The sequence below is a fragment of the Saccostrea cucullata genome, unplaced genomic scaffold, assembly GCF_032062105.1.
Source record: "Saccostrea cucullata isolate Sc308-1 unplaced genomic scaffold, CSIRO_AGI_Scuc_v1 ctg260, whole genome shotgun sequence".
Lineage (NCBI taxonomy): Eukaryota > Metazoa > Mollusca > Bivalvia > Ostreida > Ostreidae > Saccostrea > Saccostrea cuccullata.
This window is the reverse complement of record NW_026924928.1, coordinates 212,641-232,087: the sequence shown is the minus strand read 5'-3', so window position 1 is coordinate 232,087 and position 19,447 is coordinate 212,641. Positions and strand designations below refer to the sequence as shown.

Below are 19,447 nucleotides of genomic sequence, written 5' to 3'. Positions count from 1 at the left end.
ACAATTTACAGTGCAAAAATACATTGCCCTAATAGCTATGTATTATTTGCTTGTGAAAATATCCTTAACTTTTACAACTTCCCTGTACTAGAGAATAATTTTTGCCATGAACCATAATTTCATTTGTGTTTTAATGCAGAATATATTTAATCATTTGCAAAAATTAAAAAGTTTTTAAATGATATTGGATTAACATATCAAGAATAAAAGCATTCTCTGCAATTATCAATGAGTGAATATTAACCTTTTCTAAAGCAGTCTTCCCTCTGTTTATTACGGACATATCCCGTAAACTGGCTTGGATAACTACAAATGGACTGCAGCAGTTCTGTAAATAAAAGTAACAATTCCATTTATGAACAGTCTAGTAAATTATTTCCAGATTGGTTTTTCATATAAAGACTGAATGAAATATCTTTACCTTCTTCTGCTAGTTGTATTACCCTTGTCCTCAATTTTTCCTCTGTAATTTTGGCTTCCATGTGATCACGCCTCTCAGAGGTATCCATACCTTCCTTTCTATCACTTCCTTCTCTTTCGTCCTCATCTGATGATTCATCTCTCTTTCTACCATCTCTACCTCTGTATTCTACTCTCCGTGAGACTCTCTCTCTACTTTCAGGCCTCTCACAGCTTCTGTCCCTCTTTCTGCTATATCTTTCTGATTCCTTCAAGACACTTCTATCGTGATATCTGTCTAAGCTTCTGTCTCTACTTCTATCATGATATCTGTCCAAGCTTCTGTCTCTACTTCTGCTTCTATCATGATATCTGTCCAAGCTTCTATCTCTACTTCTGCTTCTATCATGATATCTGTCCAAGCTTCTATCTCTACTTCTGCTTCTATCATGATATCTGTCCAAGCTTCTATCTCTACTTCTGCTTCTATCATGATATCTGTCCAAGCTTCTGTCTCTCCTTCTATCTTGATATCTGTCCAAGCTTCTATCTCTACTTCTGCTTTTTTCATGATATCTGTCTAAGCTTCTGTCTCTACTTCTGCTTCTTCTGTGATATCTGTCCAAGCTTCTATCTCTGCTTCTGCTTCTCTTCTGATATCTGTCCATGCTTCTGTCTCTACTTCTGCTTCTATCATGATATCTCTCCAAGCTTCTATCTCTACTTCTGTTTCTATCATGATATCTCTCCAAGCTTCTATCTCTACTTTTGCTTCTATCATGATATTTGTCCAAGCTTCTATCTCTACTTCTGCTTCTATCATGATATCTGTCCAAGCTTCTGTCTCTCCTTCTATCTTGATATCTGTCCAATCTTTTATCTCCACTTCTGCTTTTTTCATGATATCTGTCCAAGCTTCTATCTCTACTTCTGCTTCTATCATGATATCTTTCCAAGCTTCTGTCTCTACTTCTGCCTCTTCTGTGATATCTGTCCAAGTTTTTATCTCTGCTTCTGCTTCTCTTCTGATATCTGTCCATGCTTCTGTCTCTACTTCTGCTTCTATCATGATATCTGTCCATGCTTCTATCTCTACTTCTGCTTCTCTTCTGATATCTGTCCATGCGTCTGTCTCTACTTCTGCTTCTTCTTCCATCTTGGTATCTGTCCATGCTTCTTTCTCTACTTCTACTAAATATCCTTTTTGATTTCCTGCTCCTACTCTTCTTTTTGGACATTTTAGAGACTGGCCTGTCTCGACTTCTAGATCTGCCTTGGTATGTCTGTAATCTTCCATTCCTGCTTTGATCCATTTCTGAACCTTTGTCTCTACTTCTCTCACACTCCCTCTCTGTGTTTAGATCTCTTTGTCTACTTTTAGGTCTCCTTTCTAGACTAATTCCTCTGTCACTACTGTCAGAGTCATTTACAGCTTTATTTACAACTGCTTTATCAGCAGCTGCAACATTGTATGTTAGTGCACTTTGTCTGTATGCTTCTAAAGTTGTATCAAATTCTTTTGAAGATGGAATACATTGAGTCAAAGTTGAACCATATCCTGGTGCAGATGGAACATGTGCTGGTGAAGTTGGGCTATACGCTGGTGAAGCTGGACTGTATGCTGGTGCAGTTGGATAGAATGCTGGTGTAGTTGGACTGTATTGAGGTGAAGTTGGAGCATATCCTGCTGCAGGTGGACTTATCCGTCTATGTGCTGGTGGACTTGGGTTGTATACAGGGGAATCATATAGTATTGTATTAAAGTCATGTGGTTGTGAAATTGCACCATATGTAGGTGAAGCTGATCTGTTCCCTGTTAAAAATTGATTATTTGCTGGCAATGATGCAGAAAATTGTTCATCAAACATAGGTATTGCTATTCCAGCAGGTGTGTTTAAATCTGGAATTGGAACATCTGCAAACATGTCAAGTTGTTCTTGTTCTTCATCTGGCTCTCCATACGTACTCATCCATCCTTCATTCAGCTGTTCTAATGGTTCAAGGGATTCTACGTTCTGGATCAACTTTCTGTAACCCTCTTCTTCAAAATCAAGAAAGTGTAATGACTCTTCCATCATTGTTTGGACAGAATTCTGTCAAATAATAAACATGAAAAATACATGTACTTTTATATAAAACAGAGGCTCACCAAAAATAGAATTTGTTACACACAACTCAGTCCATTGCATGATGTTATCTTTTATGTGCTGTTGAACAAATTTTGAATAATTGCATGAAAATACCTGGATTATTCCTGGTTCAGTCCCAGTTAGAGAAGTTTCTGCTCTCATGGCTCTAGATTTTGGGTCAAAATAAGCTGTGCTTTTATCAAGACTCTTCAGATACTGAATAATAATATAGACATTATTTGATTTTTACCAATAAAGGTACAGGAGAGACTTGCAGTTCATTTATCCACATACATTGTATATTTAATTTTTTAGCTCTATTTGTCAATCAGTAAGTAATAGCTTCCTCTGACTCTAAAATTTACCTGATTAGTTGCATTATCATCCATTTGATCAGATGACTCTGAGTCTTCAGATTTCATACACAATTTTTCTACAATTTAAAGCATAAACTTATCAAAATTTACAAAAGTTTCAAACTATTTTATATTTTTACATTTTTCCATAAGGAAACACAGCTCATGATTTATTGAAAATTATTCATTCATTCCCTTAAACAATATAACAGCTAATTAAATTATCTTACAATATATATATACCTGACACATACTTAACCAATATTAAATGTACATTAAATTACTTTTAAAAATTCATCAAAGTGAGACAGGGAAATAAATGGTTCTATCTTTTGAATATAAAAAAAAACTTTATCTAGAATATAGGAAATAAATGGCTCTGAGGCTTACTTATGCATAAAAGCTCTTCTCTTGGCTTGTTCACATCTTTGGATTGCAACAACATCTGTAACAAAAAAATATAAGAGAGATATGTCTCTAATATCTTTATCTGCTGGTAAATTTAACCGTTTCATTTTATCTCCTGCTTAAAAATCTTGAGGGAGAGGGTTTACCAACCTCTTGTCCTTCACTACTCTTATACCACTAGATAAAATACAATGAGCCTTTCACAGAAACTATTTTTAGACTATAGGAAATTTTGTCCACTTCTTCATAGTACCTCTAGTTAAAAAAACAAGAGGCCCACGGGCCTTATGGGTCACCTGAGTATCATGTTAGAACTTTCCAGCGATTGTATTTGGTTTGTGTTTTAATCCAAAAGCCATGAAATTTACAAATTTTGAAAGAGGCACCATTGCTTCTCAAAGGGCAGATTTCAAAGCATTAATCTATTTTTAGTCAAAGTACCCCCCTGGTACCCCTGACCCAGCAGCCCTGAAATTATCTATTTTGCAAGAGGCCCCTTTCTTCATTATAAGGCCAGCATTTTTTTTTTAATGTTTAGGTTTAGTTGTGAACATGAGAATAAAAAGGTCCCAAAGGAGAAGGAAATAAATAAAATTTTTGATTAATCAATTATTAACATTTGTACATTCTTTTTTTATGCTATCCTAATAGGCTCCTTACCACTGGACACATAATGCTTACAAATAGGAAAGTAGAACATTTAATTGCTTATTTCATCATCTGCCAGTTTGGACTAGTTATATAAATTTTGTGATGTTGAACAAAATATATTTTAAAAAATTCAATTCTTTAAAAGTCTTTCAATATATCTTCATTTTTTTAATATGTGTTAGGTGAATGTGTAGACAATGTTCTAAAATTTACTTGATGCCTAAAATTATAATTCCTATCATAAAACAGACAGGGAGTATTGGGGAGTAGGGTCAACATTTTTTCAATTAAGTGTAAAATAATTTTTTCTGGCTGATACAAATGATACTACATGCCTGTATATAGTTGTATATTCTTGCCTTTTAATAGTTGAATTTTTTTATTTCTTCAGGTTATTGTTTATTTCTTCCTCAAATGGACTTCACTTCTCCCATAGTTTTATTCATTACATCTGATGCATAAGCAACCCTTTTCTGAAGAATGATGCTTAGACTGTAAGCTATAACAGAGACCTAAACAATGTCCCTGGCAATATGCAATAGCTACCACGGGCAGTTTAAAATCTGGGGGAGGAAAATAATTTACAGTTATTTTTGAAACGAATACATGATTATCTCACCAGCATGTCATTGTGCAACAAAGTCGTCTGCATTTTATTTATCCTTTGAACGGGTGAAAAGTTTTGAATGGCACTCTTATCGATGAATTTTACACTAAACCAGGCTATCTTCTTCTCAGATTTAGCTTTATTTACCCGCCGTTTCAAACCGGAAGTGCGAGTTCGTAAATTTGAAATGTCGATCCCGACTCAAATTTGACATCGGAAAGAAAAAATTGTTTTATTTTTTTCTGAAAATTCAAAATCTTGAGAGGGTTTGTAAAACTGAAAATAAAATAAATCCTGGCCATAAATATGTAATAAGATCATTAGCATAATAACCAGGAGCAAAGGATAAGATGTTCAAAGAATTCATGCATTTCACTATATAATCATTAGAGCCCCATCCTAAAACAAGAACCCCTGACCCTGGGGCCATAAAATTCACAATTTTGGTAGAGGCACTCTTGCTTATCATAACTATGTACTTAGTTTATTTAATACCCAGGAGCAGAGAAGAAGATTTTCAAAGAATTGATGTATTTTCACTATATAATCAATAGAGCCCCGCCCTAACACCAGAACCCCTGACCCTGGAGCCATAAAATTCACAATTTTGGTAGAGGCACTCTTGCTCATCATAACTATGTATTTATTTGGTTTATTTAATACCCAGGAGCAGAGAAGAAGATTTTCAAAGAAATAATGCATTTTCACTACCTACTTATTTAGCCCCGCCCTAGCACTAGAACCCCTGACCCCAGGGCCATGAATTTCATAATTTTGGTAGAGGACTCATTTGTGATTACAATCATGCAAACAGTTTGACTGCTTGATGTCCAGGAGTAAAGAAGAAGATTTTTAAAGATTGCATTAATTTTAGTGGTTTTGGCCCCACCCCTCAGGCCCCAGGGGTGCAGGGATCATGAAATTCACAATTTTTGTTCCCCTTCACCCAGAAATGCTTTGTGCCAAATTTGGTTGAAATTGGTTCAGTGGTTGCAGAGAAGAAGCTGAAAATGTTCAAATGTTAACGCACGACGAACGACGCACGACGACGGACGAAAACAGATAGCAATAGGTCACCTGAGTTTACTCAGGTGACCTAAAAAGCATCATAAATCTATTCATGAAGCAATCTTTAAAGTTTTTTTTTAATTGCTGTTGACAGAAGGATGCCAAATCTTATGATCTACAAGACCTACCTGGTATTCCTTGAGCTTTCCATTCACCATGATGGTAGCCTGTTCAGTGACATGTTCATGGACCGTGTGAGCCACTCCATAGTAACTTTTCTCCTCTGTCTTGGTGGCATTGCGGTGATATTCATCATCCACTTCTTTGGAGGCTTGACTAGAAAATATCCATTCTATGTTATACTTTGCTCTTTGGAGGAAAAACTTCCATTTTGATTAAATCATATCTTAACTATAAGTAATATTTTCTGTGAGTAAACCTGCTTAGAATGAACTGACAATTATATCTAAGATTTTAGTTCTTACTTTATGACTTCCTGAGCCAAGCCTTCATCAATGTCATCAGGGCTAGTAAGCTGTAAAGAAAAGTTAAATTTTGAATGTGTTCAAATATTTTTTTTCCAAATCACTCATTAAATGAAGTTTGGTATTAAAACATTTTTTCTGAATTCTGCACACATAATATTGTACCTTGGGTAAAGTTTTTTCTGGCTTGGCTGGTATCACTTCCTCCTGTTCAACCTAAAATAAATAGAAGATTTAAACATGCATTACAAATCTGACATTGTTTGTATCAAGATGTTTCAGATATACACCACTAATTTATCTGTAGATTTCTATTATCCCTTACCTCCTCCTCCTCTTCTTCTGACCCAGATTCCTCTCCATCCTCCCGAGGCGCCACCTCATATCTGTTAAACAAAACATATGATTCAAAAATACAATGCAAGAAATTTGTTTCTATTAAAATGAATGCTTTTGATGAGACAAATCAAAGGAATATTGCCTTACTTTGCACCACAAAGCATGTTTATGGTGGGGCGTAAAATTACTTGTTGTAAATTGTATATGTACCCTGGATTTAATTCCAGCCAGGCCTCGAGTTGACTTGCCAGTGGAGCCTCATCACCAGTCAGAACTCTCCCTGTGGATGTCTCAATCACAGATACTCTTATCTCACTCATGTTAGAGTCTCCATCCTACAAATATCAGACATTGTGTCAAAAAGTTTACACTGAGCACTTCTAATTTCTATTTTGCTAAAAAAGATACTACTCTGCATACTTCATAAATGTTATGGAATTTTTTTTAGGTTCATGCATATTCTACAGCGTATATCCAGTAATAACAAACTACATTTAGAACAGTTAAAATACCTCTAGTTTGTCTTCCTTCTTCTTCTTACGTCGCTTCTGTTTTTTCTTCTTCAGATCCTCCTTGTGTTCAGCCACCAGAGTCATCAGGTTAGAGATGTACTCATCTGTCTGAGCCGGCAGATAGGCAAGACGTTTGTCCTTCTTCTGGTCAATCAACTTCCTGTAACCTTCTTCATCCTCAGCCTGTGGAAAAAAACAGCAATAATATACTATGTACAACTTAACTATTGTAACTGACTGATTCAAGTAAAGAGATGTTCCTAATGCTCCTTCTTGTTTTCAAAACCATAAAATTTTCGTACATTTATTCAAATACAACTGTCACTAGAAATGTTCCTTACCATGAGTCTTCTCATACGTTCTTTCTCCAGGCGTTCCTGCTCTTTCTTTTGTTCACGCTCAGTGTTTGCGTGATGTACCATCATAGCCTTACCAAGGTGCAGAGAAGAAAACTTTCAAAGATTCAATGTATTTTCACTTTATAAACAATAGAGCCCCGCCCTATCACTAGAACCCCTGACCCTACGGCCATAAAATTCACAAATTTGGAAGAGGTAATCTTACTCATCATAACTATGTAATTAGTTTATTTCATTCCTAGGAGCAGAGAAGAAGATTTTGAAAGAATTCGTGTAATTTCACTATATAATCTATAGACCCCCCTACACCAGAACCCCTGACCCTGGGGCCATAAAATTCACAATTTTGGTAGAGGCACTCTTGCTCATCATACAGTAACTATGCATTTAGTTAGTTAATTCAATATCCAGGAGCAGAGAAGAAGATTTTCAAAGAATTCATGAATTTTCACTACAGGTGACTCTCGATGGCTCGAACTCCGATCTCTCGAAGTTCTCTATCTCTCGAAGTGAACCTCCGGTCCCGTTTTTTTCCTCTATATAACTAAGCAAATTTACTCCTGATCTCTCGAACTTCCATCTCTCGAAGTTCTCTATCTCTCGAACCAAAACCAAGGTCCCGTTACACATATTCCATTGAATTTTACTCTCTATCTCTCGAAGTTTTTATTGCGCGTGTATACACGCCAATCAAGCGTAAAATTGATGCAGTCTGTACTTACCTGGAAACCGTGAAGGCCACGGGCTGGCATGGAGGTGTTAATTAGGTGTTTACATAGATGACACTACACCTGTGAGTCATCCGTGTGTTGTTATAATTAATTGGCTATTATTCACAGAGTAAATTAGAAAAAAAATTACAACTTATATTGAATTGAAACCGAGACGATAATTTTTTAAAATTAATTTATAGATGTTCGTTTCAGTAAGTTCCCATAGATAATAAACTTTCATGATGATTATATAGAGTCTACATAATCCCAGTATGGGAAATATTCACAAGAAATTCTTTTCTCAAGGACAGAATACCGATTTTAAAAAATCTGGTGAACACTTGTGAAGGACCCGACCAAGCCAAGGAATAGCCAAACCTACAATATGCTTTTCGGGTTTCATGTAATCATGAAATAGGAACAAATAAATATTAAATCTTTAGGAATTCGTTTTATTTATTCAAAATACAATAACTGTTGTTGATATCAAGTAAAGAATGGGTGCACTTAAGTACGTCATTTGGAACCTTTTCGGCTACCCATTTTAAGCTTAACATTACAATATATCGCTAAATTAATCTATGATTTATGTGCAAGCATATGCTTTTGATATTTATTTCTAGATTTTTTGTCATACATATTTCTATATTTACAGAAAATGTAATTGAAAAGAACATGTAAAAGCCTTAAATTCCGGAAATTTGAACGGGACCACTTTCGAATCTAAGGTATCCGCAAATAGGCGGAGACATTTAAACCGCATGGTTGTGGAATGTAAACATTAGCACATATGATTTTTTCGCATTGCGAATTGAAATGGAGAAGAGAGAGAGAGATCGTGTTGATTTCATGGTGCACAATTATTAAATGATTCTAATGTTAAGGGATGGGGTAAATGTCTCGCTGTGCTGACCATATTACAGAGGCGACATAAGCCTATACATGTACTTACTAATGACACTGTCAATACCAGAATTCTTTCAAAACACCCCTAATGAAAAGCATAAAGATAAATAAGAGATATATTATCTTCAAACCCTATTAAAATTTGCGCAAAAATCTCCCATAGTTTCAAGTTGGAAGTACGATAGATAATGTCACAACAGAGACTTAAACACAATGAAATTTTCAATGAAAGCGTTAGCGTATCGAACAGCAGAAGGTCACGTGAGAAAGGTGATTATAATATCAATCGTTGTTGCTCAGTGACCGCTTAATTTAGTAGCTATCTCGACCCTAGTTTGGGGACATTTTTTTGAAAATTAGATATGAGCCGCAACTTGGCCAACATTGTCCTTTGGATGTGTATAAGTTTAAATTAAAATACATATTCTGTGCAAATGAAACCAATGGCCAAGTTGCGGCTCGATGTAAACAATGTCGTTGAAAACTAGTATGATAAATATGAATAACAATAGAAATGAGACAAAACTGTTAGACCCCCGTCTCAAAAGCTAGTGTCGCTCGGCGTTATTTAATACTTTCATGTAATATAATATACCAAAACCTGCCATTTAGACATTGTTTAATACCTATAAAACATAAATTTAATGAATTTTGGAACTTTATTTTGCGCAAAACATCGGGATCCAACTCTCATAGCTTAAGTGCACTCATTCTTTAATTACCTGTAAAATACGATTGAAAACGTGCAATGACATTATTTACATATACTTCCGGTATTTGTAAAAGTAGAACTTCGACGATCGGAACTGAAAATTCCGGATTTTATTCACTTTCCATCTCTCGAACCCCTCGATCTCTCGAACTTTTCTCGCGGTCCTTTGAACTTCGAGAGATCGAGAGTCACCTGTATATAATCTATAGAGCCCCCCCCCCCTACACCAGAACCCCTGACCCTGGGGCCCTAAAATTCACAGTTTTGGTAGAGGCACTCTTGCTCAACATAACTTATGCACTTAGTTAGTTAATTTAATATCCAGGAGCAGAGAAGAAGATTTTCATAGAATTCATGTATTTTCATTATATAATCTATAGAGCCCCCCCCCCCTTACACCAGAACCCCTGACCCTGGGGCCATAAAATTCACAATTTTGGTAGAGGCACTCTTGCTCAACATAACTTATGCACTTAGTTAGTAAATTTAATATCCAGGAGCAGAGAAGAAGATTTTCAAAGAATTCATGAATTTTCATTATATAATCTATAGAGCCCCCCCCCCCTTACACCAGAACCCCTGACCCTGGGGCCATAAAATTAACAATTCTGGTAGAGGCACTCTTGCTCAACATAACTTATGCACTTAGTTAGTAAATTTAATACCCAGGAGCAGAGAAGAAGATTTTCAAAGAATTCATGTAATTTCACTATATAATCTATAGAACCCCCCCCCCCCTACACCAGAACCCCTGACCCTGGGGCCATAAAATTCACAATTTTGGTAGAGGCACTCTTGTTCATCATAACTATGCACTTAGTTAGTTAATTTAATACCCAGGAGCAGAGAAGAAGATTTTCAAAGAATTCATGTAATTTCACTATATAATCTATAGAGCCCCCCCCCCCCTTCACCAGAACCCCTGAACCTGGGGCCATAAAATTTACAATTTTGGTAGAGGCACTCTTGCTCATCATAACTATGTACTTAGTTAGTTTATTTGATACCCAGGAGCAGAGAAGAAGATTTTCAAAGAATTCATTAATATTCACTATATAATCTATAGAGCCCCACCCCTACACCAGAACCCCTGACCCTGGGGCCATTAAATTCACAATTTTGGTAGAGGCACTCTTGCTCATCATAACTATGCACTTAGTTAGTTTATTTAATATCCAGGAGCAGAGAAGAAGATTTTCAAAGAATTCATGTAATTTCACTATATAATTTATAGAGCCCCCCCCCCTTCACCAGAACCCCTGACCCTGGGTTCATAAAATTCACAATTTTGGTAAGAGGCACTCTTGCTCATCATAACTATGTACTTAGTAGGCTTATTTAATACCCAGTAGCAGAGAAGAAGATTTTCAAAGAAATAATGCATTTTCACTATATACTTATTTGGCCCCGCCCTAGCACTAGAACCCATGACCCTGGGGCCATGAATTTCACAATTTTGGTAGAGGACTCAATGCTGATTACAATCATGCAAACAGTTTGACTGCTTGATGTCCAGGAGTAAAGAAGAAGATTTTTAAAGATTGCACTAATTTTAGTGGTTTTTGCCCCACCCCCCAGGCCCCACGGGGGCAGGGACCATGAAATTCACAATTTTTGTTCCCCTTTACCCATAGATGCTTTGTACCAAATTTGGTTGAAATTGGTTCAGTGGTTGCAGAGAAGAAGCTGAAAATGTTCAAATGTTAACGCACGACGAACGACGCACGACGAACGACAACGGACGAAAACAGATAGCAATAGGTCACCTGAGTTTACTCAGGTGACCTAATAAAACAGGAGGTGCACAATGGTATTATATTATGAAGATTCTGCAAGTCTGCATGGTGAAATTTTACTCAATGGTATATGGGGAGTTACAGAATAGAGATGGGTACTCTCAATGTTCTTGAAGGAATGGCAATGCTCGATTTTTTTTTACTGGAAACCTCAAATATCTGATCAAAAAGTGAAATAGAAAGCATACAAAAGCATTATATTGTAAAGATTCTGTGAAAGTCTTATCTACTTGAATTCGAGTTTCCCCAATGTTAATTCTAAGTAGGCAACCCAACGCACAGAGAGATAGCTTTTGATATTAATTTTGATATTAATTCAAAAACTTTGAGAGATAGATGTTTGGACATATATCTTAAAACTTGAGAAATATTCATAGTTAAGTCATTATTTGGATGTAATACTGTGACATGCTTGTCAAAAAGGGCATAAAACTTTGAAATTGATCAAAGAGCCCACTAGCCTTTAAGTTGCTAATCACTGTTCTTAACAAATTCAAGTAAGGATATTTTCACAATGATAATTTTGCATGGACCACCACTATTTACTAATACATGTACATGTTAGTCAATCAGTAAACAAGTACATTATGTATATTGAAAATTCGCCTCAGCACTAAGTAACTAATACATACTCTGTCACATTGCAACACCTGCATGCTCTGTGGAACATAAACATGTCTAGCCCCTTTGGTGAACAATGGCTTGGACGGCATTCTGCCCTCTTCCTCCTTCTCCTCATCTGACTCTTCACTTGTCTCATCGGAATCTGTTTCCTCAACCTCATCATTCATGCTCTTTCCTTTGGAATAGCTTAATGGCTTGGTGTGTATTCCTAATCCTCTTCCCCTATCTTTCCTCCCTACTGATTTTCCACTCTCTTTTATTGATGAAATAATCTTTGTACTTTCCTCTATTAAACCTATATCCTCTTCACTTGAATCCTCTTCTTTTTCAATATCCTGGTCACTCATACTCTTCCCTTTGGAATGCATCAATGGCTTGGTCTTAAATCCCAAAGTTTTCTCATTATCCTCCTTCTCACTTCCTTCTTCACTCACCTCTGTAACATGTAATGATTTTAGTTTTGCAGGTTTCTTAATTTCATCTTTTTCTTCTTCACTCATTCCAACAACATCCACAGTTGAATCTTCACTTGTCTCAGCAATATCCATGTTGGAATCTTCCCTCTCATCTTCCTCCCCTAGTAAATTCACATCCAAAAGCTGTTTCCTGGATGACATGGATGTAACACCATCTTCAACTGCCATGTCCATACAAGTGATATATGATTCTTGTTCCAATCCAGGTGGAGGTGCAGCAATCTGTGGTAATGAAATGCTTGTAAGATTGTAACAATGTTACAAAAGAAGAGGCCCATGGGCCACATCGCTCAACTGAATAACTTTGGCCATTCTGTCATTTAATATATTTCCCTCTTTGAAATACCTATTTTGACCCTTGCCCAATCCCAATGGGCCATGATTCAAACAATTTAAAATCTACACTACACAAAGATGCTTCCATAAAAGTTTCGCCTTTTCTGGCCCAGTGCTTCTTGAGAAGAAGATTTTTAATGATTTCTCAATGTAAAACTTGGATTCCCTATTGTGGCTCCGCCCTACCCTCAGGGGTCATGATTTAAATTAGCTGCAGATCTGTAGCGTTATGGTTTTATATATTTGTCTTTGACCATAACGCTACAGATCCCGTAGTGCAAAAAAAGTGCAATTTACAGCGCAATATTTTTTGAGCTCTTGTGGGGAGAATTTCTCCACTTTCTAGCTTTGGTCAATCAACTACCTTTCACTCCCTAATTCTAGACACATTCTGTAGCCAATATGTATAGTTTATCCACCTCCCAACCATTTATAGTTGTCTCTACAGGCAATAAACTCGCTGGATATGAATTTTCAGTAATCTAACAAATAATTTTAATCAAGCGAGTTTATCACTTGTAGAGACGACAATAAAGGGTTGGGAGATGGATAAAATATACAGATTAATTAAATAATGTGTCTAGAATTAGGGGTTAAAAGATAGTTGATTGAACGATGCTGGAAAGTTGAGAAATTCTCCCCAAAAGAGCGCAAAAAATATTGCGCCGTAAATTGCACCTTTTTTGCACTACGGGATCTGTAGCGTTAAGGTCAAAGACAAATATATAAAACCTTAACGCTACAGATCTGCAGCTAGATTTGAATAAATTAGAAACTACACTACCCAAGGATGCTTCCACATAAGTAAAATTCTAATGAACATACTACTTTGGCACTTTATACAAGGTTGAGTTTAACGATATTTGAATTATACATCATTCTGCTTTACCTATATTCAAGCTAAATCAAATTTGTTTTTTATTAAACTGTCTATTCACTGCATTCACAGTTTTACATAATAAAATTTACCTGTTGAGTCTCTGAATCTGATGGACCTGGCCCTCCCCTCAAACGAAGAACTAGAAATATGGTGGAATTTGCAGGCATACCTTATTGAAAGAAATTTGTATATTTTTGTTATATATCATCAATTACACCAAGAGTCACTAATTATCGTTAACAAAGGATTTGTCAATCAAGTCTAAAACATTTTTAAAGTTATGATCACATGTAGTTTCATTTTTGTTAACCTCTGGATTCATTTAAACAATTAAGATAATCATCATTCAAAAAGTTACAGCAAATTTCTTATACAAGTGACTTGATACTTGTACACTGTAAATCCTCCTTGTACAGTAAAACACAGTTATAACAAAGTCGACGGGACCTGTGAAATTACTTAGTTATATCTGTAATTGTTAAATTTATATAGCTGCGGATCCAAGATAACTTTGTTATATTCCTGAATACGCAACATCGGTGTTTGTACTAGACGAGTTTCACTGTATTTTAGGAGTGTGAATCTTACTGAATAGCCATTGCATGGAAAAAATTGACAAATTCTGTTGTGATAGGAATTACTGTTTGCTTATTATTCAACATACCGAAAATGTGAATATCTTTAAGGGTTAAATTTTTTTCAAGCATATGTGTGGGGTTTATTTTTGAGTTCATGCATTTATAAGTTTCTAATATGTGTCACGTTTGTTTCGTATGTTTCCTTTTCTGAAGCCATTTGCGTGGTGATAATATTTTACAAAATTTATCACCTGCAGAGAAAAAAACTCACCATGCAAACATTTCAATGCTTACTGTGCACAAAATCATTTGTATTTTGAAGTTTTTAGTCATTTTGTTAATCAGTCAAATACAGGCTTACAAAGAGACTCACCTAAATTATCAGTGTTTTGGAGTTGTTTGCCATTGTAAATCAGCCGTATGCAGTCCTCTGGTATGCCCTCTTTATTCATGATTTCGGATTTCAACTCAGCCATATTTCCAGCTGTAACCTGTATAGATCTTCCCGTCAGGGTTTTCACTATCAGTGGTTTAGGAACTAAAATAAAATAATTTGCAATAAACAGTTTACCAGTCTCTGTTTATGAAATTCATGGAAAATATATGAAAAGATTGTACAGGATATCAAATTTGTTGTTGTTTTTTTTTATCTAGCTGGTCCAAAGCTACTAGGTAATAGAGCCTGTAGGCCCAAATGCAGCAGGGTTTAGATATTCAGATAACTTTGTTCTCTTTCATCAATATAAATGTATATGTATGCTACCTAAAGTTGCTTTAATCATTAGATAACTGGGAACAATACAGTGAGGTCTCCTGATAGGCCTCACATTTGACGTATCTTCATTTTTATCTCTGATCTACATGACTGTAGGAAATAAAACCCCTCGGATACTTATTCAAGCGGTTTCAGGTCTCCATTTTACTGTATTGTCATTAAAATAAGTAAGAGACTAACTTAAAAATCTCATTTCATGAAACGTTAACTGCCATCAACATGATCAAGCTGAGTAACCTTAGATAATTTTTTTTTATTCAATAGTTGGAGGAACGCTCATTTTATACAATCCTCCGTGTATCTACCGGGTACATGTATTCCAATTATCAGAGTATAAATGTGCAAAGCAGACATCTTACCGGGAAGAGATTTATGGAACTGATACTGAATTTTTCTGGCATTTTCAGAATCTTGACTGGAAAAAAATTGATCAATGGCCTCCAGAACCTGTGAAAAATCCATCAAAATAACAAATAAATTTCATAATACAACAGGACACTCAATATGTCAAGTTTTGAACTATGACGGGTGATCAAAAAGTTCACGAACTACTTCTATATTTACAAAACCTCAATTCAGATCAGAATGAAATTTGGCACACATAAATTCATACACATGTTCTATAAAATGCATATGTAATGGAACATTTTTTCCTGTGTTTGTGACGTCACAATGTGAAAATGACGTCATAAGGTAGATCACTTGTGACAAAAAATGGTTGACTCAGTCGTATTCAAGAAATGAACGGCTGTAAAGCTAAACGTATATCTTGGAAATTCCTTTGTAAAAGTTTATAATGATTTGTATAAGGTTTATGAAGATAAGCGACTTTCCAGAAGTATTGTCATTAATTGGATTGATTGTGTAAGTAAAGGAAGGGAGATGTTTAAAAATGATGTTTGTTCTGTTGCCCAGTAAATGCAAACTGGGAAAGAGACGTGTCCTTTGTTAAGCGATTTGATAAGAAAAATCGCCAACTTACAGTAAATGAAATAGATTAATATCTTTACAATAATATAATCATCAAATCCCTATAATATTGTTTACCTTAGACTTTAAACATATCAGATATGATAAAGTGAAGGCACCCATACTTTATCCACAAGAAATAAACAACGCTCAAAAGACAGAAGACTTGGGTTTTGATGGTTACCATGCTCATTCTGCAAAAAGGTATCATTATCCACCCATACTATCATTGAGATTAAGGCAACGTCTGACAAATGGACTGTTTTTGTTGGAAAAAATAACCTGCATGGAAAGAAATATAAGAGTCTGAAAAAATTTAAAGCTTCTGTGACAGAATGCTAAGGAGCATGTCACGTGACCGCCAATATTACGTGATCCTCGCATGGGCAGAATGGTTGCAGATGCGCATTAAAATCGGTGAGGACTACGTTGAAACATTTTCAACACTGAAACCCTATATCATTTCTTTTTTGAAAGTTATTCAATTAGTTTGCCAACTTTTTGATCACCCCTCATATATGAGACAGTCTGACCTCTTAAGTTTCAAATTCACTTGAACAAGCAAGAAGTAAATTAAACTGTTCTTGAACTTTCCTTTTCCTGCAAAGATTTATAAGGAAGTACATGTATGTTCATAGTAAATAATCTTTGTATTTCACCTTTTCTGCTAGGTCTCTATTTTCTTCCTCCATTAGGTCCGCTGTGTAGTCGAGGACAGACAGGTAACACCGCTCGGCCTCTATCTGGGAGAAGCTCTCAGCAATGCTGGCCTTCCTCAGCAATTCCTCCACACAATGTACAGGCTCCTATTTATAAATAATGATCTTGATAATGATTTACAGGTGTTTTGATATTAAGCTTGTGCAATGTGCATTTAGTATTATACACACTTGAAGGATTTTTTTCTAAACATGTACAAAACAACGAAGTTGTATTTTTCATCTAAATACTGTATACAGTTATTTGCGCCCCATGATATTTTCGCCCTTTTCCACTTGCAAACAATTTTGTCCAATTTTAAATTTGCCCAGTTACAGTTTTGTTTAAGAAATTATACTGTATTATGTGAATTCGCCCCGTTTTAAATTCGCCCAAATAACGGTAGGGCGAAAATAAAACGGGGCGAAAATTTCCCTGTATACAGTACAGTGCACAGCAAAACTCGGTTATAACTAAGTCACTTGGACCTATGAAATTGCTTTGCTACATCCGTAATTTGTTGTATCAGTGTAAGAAATTCATCAAATTTATAAAGATGTGGATCCAAGATGATTTCGCTATATCTGTGAATTTGCAATATCCATGTTCCTACTACATGAGTTTTGCTGTATAAGAATTTAATATGTACATGTATGAAACACAGCAATTACGAATGTCCCTGGAAATGGTCTGCAACCAAGTTTTACTGTAGTTTAAACATTAAAGCTAGATGTGCAAATACTGACTTTACTAGTCATTATTCTTCATATTTACATTCATATCACTGAATGGAGAAAGGTAAATAAATCCAAAGTACCGATACAATGCCCACTCCCTTTTCCACAGAGTAATCAAAGCCCCCTTTCTGATACTGCTGGTAACTTAAAATTTCATGAACTTATTTTTACAAACCTTGTCATCCATGTTGTCTGGGTTCATCCATCCTATGTATGTTAAAATATCCACAGATTCCAAGTCCAGCAACTCCTGAATGCTTGGACCCTCAGTTACCTCCCCCTAAATGTGATAAAAATTTTTATATTATATCTTTACCTTTCAACAATCCATACATAAAGAATATAAGTATAATTCAAAATATTTAAAATTCATCATCCTACTGTCAACTAACTAAAAGCTTATTATCATGACAATGAGTTTCATTTTACAAAATTGTAATTACAGGGAAATATGCAGTTGAATTAGATTGAATCCAGTCAAGCCAGAGTTATCTTTCTAATCAGAGTGTCAATGAACCTTAAATTTCTGAAAACTAAGCTTACAACTAGCCTACCCCAAATTTCAAGATCTGATAATGATGAATGTTTGTGCCACTACACATTTTCACCCATACCTCACTCCTTTCTTCCACTGCTATAAAGCTGGTATATGGAGTCACAATACCAAACTCTTTACTGAGTTCAATGATGTGCTGCTTCCTTTCCTGTTTTATCATCTTTTATGAAAAAGAAAAAATGAATTACATTGTCATTTGACAAATATACAATGTACTTTACATATCTATGGTATTCCAATATCGACGATCAGCATATAGAAGTTCAGCTGTATGTAATGGGAGCTATTGTCAGAATTTGCTGTATTTTTGGGGTTACCTTGTGGTCCACTTTACAGTCACTCAGAACTCCATCTTCGTAATCCCTAATGACAGCTCTGGCTGCAAGCTGGTGCAACATCTACATAAATTACTCAGTAGATGATTAGAAGATAATTATATCCACATTATTTCTATAAAAAATTTAAAGTAAAAAAGAGCTTTTTTTCTGTAGTGAGTTTTTAAACAAACCTTTCCTTCAGTAAAATTAAGTTCAGTTGTTGAAACCATGGTTTCAAATTTTTGTCCATCAACATTTGCCATCAATTTTGCCTGTATAAAATTATTCATACAATTAATTGCTAATATTTGGCCAAACAGATATGGATTAAAGCCAAGAAATCTTTTTTAAAAATTTGCATCTGATTCTTTTAAAATGAAAACTGAAGTTTTATCTTGAAAGCATTTTCATCTTATGTATGAAATTATTTTGCTTTAATTTCCACTTTTTTAATGTTTAAACTTATTTAAAATATTTTTTTTCTCTTCCACATATGACTATTTTTGAATTCAGGAAGCAATAAAACTGAGTTGCAATACCTGTGTACAATTCCTGACAAATCCATATACCACTTGTCTGGAACCACTGAATAAACTAGGGATCCGACAAGGTGCCTGGAGGGGTGGATCATGCTTATTGGTGGACGTACCCCACTCCACCTGGACGAGAGATATGCCTGGTCTTGTGGCCTGTTCTACTTGTGATGCAATCTATTAATAAAAAATTTGTCATTTTTAAGTACCCAATAATCTTTATGGAAGGTTCAATATTACTAAAATATAATTTGAAGTTTCTCTGAAGTTATCATGCAAGCAATTAAACTTACTATTTATTTTTCATTAGTCATTTAAATTCTATACATGACAGATACATTAGTCAGCTAACATAATTTTTTTCCCTTGTTACAAAAAGTAATTAAGACAATAATACACTCACTTTGTCTGGCCATTTTGACTTTGTTTTGCTGTTGTAGTACTCATACGTCCCCCCTCCATGATTAGCCAAGCTACGTAATGTATGACTGTCTCTATTATTCCTGGAAAGATATTGATGGACAGCATACTAGCTGGTATATTTCTCCATTTTTATCAAACTTGATTAAAATATTATTATTTCAACA

The 19,447-nt window shown here is 35.3% G+C and overlaps 1 protein-coding gene across 4 annotated transcripts in view; it reads right to left on the bottom strand.

Moving 5' to 3' along the window:
• Positions 1–19,447, bottom strand: part of LOC134267631 (uncharacterized) — a 42,213-nt gene that overhangs the window by 9,993 nt on the left and 12,773 nt on the right. The window contains exons 22-44 of one of the 4 annotated variants that reach the window (XM_062749837.1): positions 19,264–19,363; positions 18,867–19,037; positions 18,519–18,599; positions 18,328–18,408; positions 18,069–18,170; positions 17,630–17,734; positions 16,678–16,824; positions 15,409–15,496; positions 14,648–14,812; positions 13,786–13,865; positions 12,013–12,702; positions 7,236–7,346; positions 6,895–7,077; positions 6,593–6,717; positions 6,369–6,429; positions 6,209–6,259; positions 6,044–6,093; positions 5,747–5,894; positions 3,275–3,329; positions 2,894–2,961; positions 2,643–2,744; positions 422–2,492; positions 245–328 (exon numbers count right to left, since the gene is read on the bottom strand). In XM_062749837.1, coding sequence (XP_062605821.1) covers positions 245–328; positions 422–2,492; positions 2,643–2,744; positions 2,894–2,961; positions 3,275–3,329; positions 5,747–5,894; positions 6,044–6,093; positions 6,209–6,259; positions 6,369–6,429; positions 6,593–6,717; positions 6,895–7,077; positions 7,236–7,346; positions 12,013–12,702; positions 13,786–13,865; positions 14,648–14,812; positions 15,409–15,496; positions 16,678–16,824; positions 17,630–17,734; positions 18,069–18,170; positions 18,328–18,408; positions 18,519–18,599; positions 18,867–19,037; positions 19,264–19,363 — 4,919 coding nt within the window. Of the gene's footprint in view, positions 1–244; positions 329–421; positions 2,493–2,642; positions 2,745–2,893; positions 2,962–3,274; positions 3,330–5,746; positions 5,895–6,043; positions 6,094–6,208; positions 6,262–6,368; positions 6,430–6,592; positions 6,718–6,894; positions 7,078–7,235; positions 7,347–12,012; positions 12,703–13,785; positions 13,866–14,647; positions 14,813–15,408; positions 15,497–16,677; positions 16,825–17,629; positions 17,735–18,068; positions 18,171–18,327; positions 18,409–18,518; positions 18,600–18,866; positions 19,038–19,263; positions 19,364–19,447 lie in introns of all 4 variants that reach the window. The other 3 variants (XM_062749838.1, XM_062749839.1, XM_062749840.1) reach the window with 3 other exon arrangements.